Genomic DNA, 6,000 nt, shown 5'->3' on the forward strand with positions numbered 1-6,000 from the left:
GTTTTTAATCTTGATACCCTGTCACTGTTTGATCCACATTACAAATCTGTAACCACACTGTTGAAAAATGATAGATTTCTTCTTTCTCTTCTTTGTAAATAAAACGTAACCAGATTGAACCAAGAGTTTAACTTTTACAATGAGGAAACATCACTGCAGCTCAGAATCAGATAGTTTCACTGACAGATGTAATTTTTCAATTACGTAGCACAGTTAATTTATTAAAAAGATAAAAGACTGTGGCGGACTTCAGGAAAATGTGTAATATTCCACAATACCCCATGTCATATAAAGAAAACATTATCAGACCACTGGGAGCAAAATCCCTTGTGTTGCTCTTGAGGTGCATTGAAAATGTCTGCAACAATGACAGTTTAGTGCAAATTATTATTTTTTTCTTTTATCATTTCTGACAGCTTTAATTAGGGTGCAAAGTTTAAAACTGATGAGTTTAAAGCACGTGAACTGACCTGCAAAGCTGCTAGACTGCATTTGGATAGCATCCTTTCCAGAGAGTGTAAATGTAGGAGGCGTCCTGGAGGATCCATTAAGCCATTATAATGAACCAACCTCTCTGAACCGCTAACTTTGGCAGCAAATTGCTTTTTCCATTTTCTGTCCAAGTTTCTTACAGAAAGCTAATCCTGAGCCAACATCTCCCCACTCATAAAGTAGGCAGATAATAGGGACAGCAGAAGGAGGAAGGACACAGTTTATGATTAAAAGACGAAAATGTTGATTCAACACGTTCTTCGGCAAACGGCTCAATTTACAGCTTACTTCCTATCTCCACAAATGTTTGTGACATATTGTTTTGACAGCCATCTTTCTGCTGGTTGTTACAACCGGTGATGCCATCATGCACGCACCGATCTAATTTGAAACAACTCAGTCTGCTTTAATCCCAACAACCTACTGAGTTGCAAAAGCTACTGCTCCAACTGAAACAAAGAGCACAACACGAACTGTATCGTCAAGGCGCAATGGAAAATACTCGCTTGGCTTGGGACAGCAGGCTGGAAAAGTAGAGAAGGCTGAGCTCGCCTATAAGTCTGACCTAGATTTCCTGTCCTGTAACAGCCATATGTTATCTAACCAAAGTAAGAAAAGGCTGATAGCTGCAGGAGACTGAATTTGCAGTCAATATTTAGAGTACAGTAACTTTACTGCAGGATGTCTGTTAAGGTCTTCAATGTTGGTGAAATAATTTAAAAAAGCTTCGCTTCCCATTGACAAAGGTATGCAAACTTATTTATACCCCAGGATTATTCAAAGTTTCTTCATTACAACCACAAGCTTTAATGTATTTTGATGGAATTGTATGTGATGAAATAATACAAAGTGCTTGTAAAGGAAAACTACCGATGTTTTTTTTTATTTCATTTTTTATGTACCGTATACATAAATTGAATCCAGTGCAGTCAGTTGGCTTTACAGGTCTGCTAATAAGCAAATTTTAGTTAACCTTTTGTGTCGAATAATCTGTGTAGCAATTCATCTGTTGAGTGATGGCCTCAAATGATTATTAGAGAATATTAGTGCACAAACCTGATCATGAAGACCAAGAGCAACATGAGACAGGTCAGATGTAACACAGTGAAGAAGTCTTAACCAGTTAGGTCATAAAACAATAACCCACGTTTCAAGCATATGACACACCACTGTTCAGTCCTTTATGCATAAATGGAAAGTACGCAGCACAACTGCAAGCCTAGCCAGCATGGCTGTCCATCTAAACCAAGAAGCAATGCAAGACAGCGAAGAAGGCCAAGATAACGCTACATAGATCCACAGCTCAGGAGGGAAAAACAGGCGACATGACAAATATAAGTTATCCACTTCACAAATCTGGCCTGTTTCAAAGAGAGGCAGAAGGAATGCTTAAAGTTTACCACAACATCCTCACAGTGCATGCAGTATGAGGCTGTGGGGATGCTGTTCTTCAACATGAACAGCATAGCATATCAGATGATAGGGAGATGAAGGAGATGGGAATAAATAAAGAGGAATCCTGAAAAAAAAAATCAAGCTGAGAGCTTTGAGACATTCACCTTCCAGCAGGATAACATCAGCATGCACCCAAAGCTAGAAGTAGTTTAAATCTAAGCATAGTGATATACTAGAATAGCATAGTAACAAAAAAACTCCAGGTTTAAATGCAATTCAAATCTCTGGTAAAAAATTAAAAATCTACAGACTTAGTTTTTTGCAAGGTTTTACAGATTTTTCAGTCTTTAGATGTGAAAATCTGACAGAGACTACAACAAAAATTGTTTTAGAAAAAAATGCTCTTCTCATATTTTTATTTGTATAAGTTTAAAAATTATTCATTATTTCACTTCAAAATAAAATGTCGTTTTTTTTGATCCAACATACAATTCCAATGAAATACTTTGAACCTCGTGGTTGCAACAAAGTGTAAACAGCAAAATTAGGGTACATGACTAGTTATTGAAGTTCTTTTCCATTCCAAAAACACTGAGCACACAAAGTCGTACTGGTTTAAATCTGCAGAACTTGAAAATCTACGCAACCCATTTTATCAAATGAAGCAGACACTTTTAGTGGCTCTAATTCAGCACATTCGCCATGTAGCTGCATATTACACAGAACAATCTGTCAGACACCATTAAAGGGTTTGTACTTATCCTGCGAGGAAGTGGATCCTAAATCAAGTGAGCCCTCAAATCTTCTCAGGACACACTTGGTCTTGTTAGTGTTGGCAGAGGGATATGGCGTAATATCACCCAGCCAAATGAAGCGGTTTCAGCTGACCAACACTGCAGGAGGTGTGCAGATTTTAGAGAAGAATAAGTGCAGAAAAGGGTTGTGTTTATTCGTGCAAAAGGATTATTATACAATAAAACTGTCAAAGAGACTGTTAATATATATTTAAAACCCTGTCTTCTAATATTTTCCTTTCTATGCCACATGTAGCTGGAAATTGAGAAAAATCCCAAACTATTTTGTTAGCGATTTTGCTGCTTTTGTGAAATATATCATGTTTATCACTATTTCATCATTTCTTTTTTTCCCACCAGTTTCCAAAAATGTTGCCTGATAAAAATGTAAAGGGAAAATTAAACGTGGCAGTTTCTTCACTGCTTTTGCAAACAAATATTGTCAACCAACCTGAGTCAACTTCCTTTAATAAAACTTCAAAATAAAAATCTAAAAGTCATAGAGTCTGAAGAACATAAAAATAGAGGTGACTGTTGTGTGTTTTTTTAATTTCACGAGATCTCATGCTAAGAGATCTTGTAACCAAAGTGGAAGTCTTAATTCTCCAGAACTTCTACAATGCCTGACATATTGGCAGATCATCTCCTAGGAGGTTACAAAGTGGTGAGCACAAACTGGAAACACTAAAGGGCCTCTTCTTAAAAGCACAGAACCATACAGGTTAAATTCATGTTGGAAATAACTCATATAAGGCTGCTGACAAAAGCACTTTAAGGTACAGGAATATCCGCCCGACTGTGGCTCCCCATTGGGCTGAAACACAACTGGAGCAAAGAGGAAAAACAAATCCACAAACCCGAAGGCGGGACATGTGACACTTCAAAGTAACGCACCTCTGTGGACCTTCTTCCATAAGGACCAGTGTGCCACTCACACACACCATGAAGAGGCAGGTCAACATGCCTTCTTCGTCACAGTTTCCTGCTGCATCTCTGTTTCTCCTTTCTGGCTCGAAGGAACACATGATTCCCATTACTGTTTTACTGTCTCAGCAGAGCATTAAGGCTGAACATCAGTTCTTGTTACCAGGCATCTGACTCTGCAGTCGCTCTTTTGCTTTGTATAAGAAATTACATTTAAGAAAGTGAGTCGGACAGGTTTGGAGCATTTATTTGTTGATATGTGTAGACATAATACAATTTCACCTTTGTATGTTTCTTTTGTTTTTCTTCATTTTCGTGAAGAAGCACAAAATACTCAGCTGTTGACCAGAATCAGATTATTTGCAATCTGATCGGCTATAACTGGCGACGGGCCTGGTCAAAAACAAAAAAATTTTTTGTTGTTTTCTCAGAACAACAAACAGGTCACACTAATATCAAGGGTCTTTGGTGTGGATATTGTTACTGGGTGAAGAAGACTCAGGTGACTCAGAAGAAAGCAGAGAGATTTAAGAAGTTATTTACAAAAAACTTTATTTTTTACCTATTGAAACATGTCAGCAGTCAGCAGGCTGTGAGAGAATGAGAGAGAGCAAGGCTTATAGTAGATAATTGGTCTGTTTGTTCCTTTTCAGCTTTCAACCCCTGTCTGCCATGGAGGATACTTAAGGTAAGGTTAGTTAAGGTAAGAATTCCGTCTTCAGTCTTGTAGTGCTAGACCCCAGGAAAAGTATAAATATAATTTCCATTTCCTTTACAATCACAATGGGAAATGTTGTATTTGGGGGGAAAAAAACTGCACATTTCTTTGTAACATCCGTGTGTTCCTCTTGGTAAACTTGATCCGTATGAAGGAACACAACAGCATGTGGCATTGCAAAAAGGTTTTATTGTATTCTGTATTATTGCTAAACTGGAGGAAGAAAGGACAACTTATCCTCGCAGGATAAGTATAAGGAAGTTCTCTCTGTCATAGTTTTTTTTTTCTTTACACAGAGCAGATGCCACTCATCCAGCCAGTCTGTGAACCACCAGGCCAGTTGGTGGAGCAAAACAGACTGGGTGCCCGCTATTCTGGTAAATACACAGTGCCTCTAGTAATTAGTGCTTTTTTTAATCACTAATGCTAAAGACAGGTTAAAAATGTGAACTCCAAAATTCTGACAAAGTTCAGCCACAAAATTCTGATTAATACATCTCTTGTTGTTGTTTTTTGTTTTTTAAAGGGATTAGAAGAAACTACTGGTGTCTATTGTGATTGAAAACAGTATCTAAACACGTCACAGTAAATTTGTCGATTTAAATGATTTGTGTCATACGAGCATACAAGCAACTCATTAAACATTTACAACTGTCCCACTGAATTATGTGCACCTTAAAACAGCATCTTCACTCTGTCTTTGGGCTCTTTCCAGAGGTTAAACAGCTGACTAAGGGCTCTCTGCAGCTGGCATTTGTAAACCCGGCATGTCCTTCTGGCTTCCCATTAAAGTGGGGAAGAATAATTAATATGAGTCTGGAAGACATTCCTCTTGCTAGATGCAATATTTTGGCTCCCAGCCAAAACCAACAGTGGTTAAAAACAAACAAAAAAAAAAAAAACAGGGCTAACTTCGAGCCAAATAAAACCTCCAGATGGAGATAAGTAACAATAATCAAAGTTTCTAGAAAAGGGGTGAAGGGCTGGTTTGGGAGGCGCACATAATATTTGATGAACTGTCAGTCAGAGCCTGACATACACATAGCAACACATGGCGACTTTTGTTTTGATTACTCACCGCTCTCGCTCTTCTCAATGACGTCGACCAGTTCACCCGCTTGGAGACTGATTTCTGCAGGCTCCTGTTTCTCGTAATTGGCCACCACCACGTATTGGTCCAGGAGCATGGGGTCCGAAGCGTCCAGACCTGGTGTTGACGGGAAAAAACATGCTGTCAGCCAGCTGCCAGCCATAGGTCCACGAGAACGGCTGCTGGACACCCGTTGTGCCATAGACCCCTCTGTCTGTGTAGCCAATTGCAGTATTCACAGGGTTCAGTGCATTTTCCCCACAGCCTAGCCATAGAGCTGCATCCCCATCTAGCTGAACATCAAGGGCAACAGAGCAGTCGAAGCTCTATGAAAAGAACTTCAAAATGAAAATGATCAGGCCATTACAGGCGAAAATCCATTCTGTTTTTGCTGAAGTGAACGTGTCCTTCCCCAGGTCATCAGATGCAGCTGGGCATGCAAGCACAATATTTTGAAAGAATTGCAACAGCAGTGCAGATGGAGAACAGAGAGCTGAAGCCAACTGAAGACAGGACAGAAATTTCTGAGAAAGAAATAGTTTCCCTTGGAAAATAAACCATCTGCTAAAAAGCCTCCTTCTCCTCAG

The 6,000-nt window shown here is 39.1% G+C and overlaps 1 protein-coding gene across 2 annotated transcripts in view; it reads right to left on the reverse strand.

The window, feature by feature from the left end:
- LOC122842546 (SH3 and PX domain-containing protein 2A-like) overlaps positions 1-6,000 on the reverse strand; it is a 28,322-nt gene extending 22,322 nt beyond the window's left edge. The window contains exon 1 of one of the 2 annotated variants that reach the window (XM_044136526.1): positions 5,402-6,000. In XM_044136526.1, coding sequence (XP_043992461.1) covers positions 5,402-5,615 — 214 coding nt within the window. In that variant the 5' untranslated portion in view covers positions 5,616-6,000. The remainder of the gene's footprint in view (positions 1-5,401) is intronic. The other variant, XM_044136527.1, reaches the window with a different exon arrangement.

The sequence above is a fragment of the Gambusia affinis genome, linkage group LG13, assembly GCF_019740435.1.
Source record: "Gambusia affinis linkage group LG13, SWU_Gaff_1.0, whole genome shotgun sequence".
In the NCBI taxonomy this organism is placed as follows: domain Eukaryota; kingdom Metazoa; phylum Chordata; class Actinopteri; order Cyprinodontiformes; family Poeciliidae; genus Gambusia; species Gambusia affinis.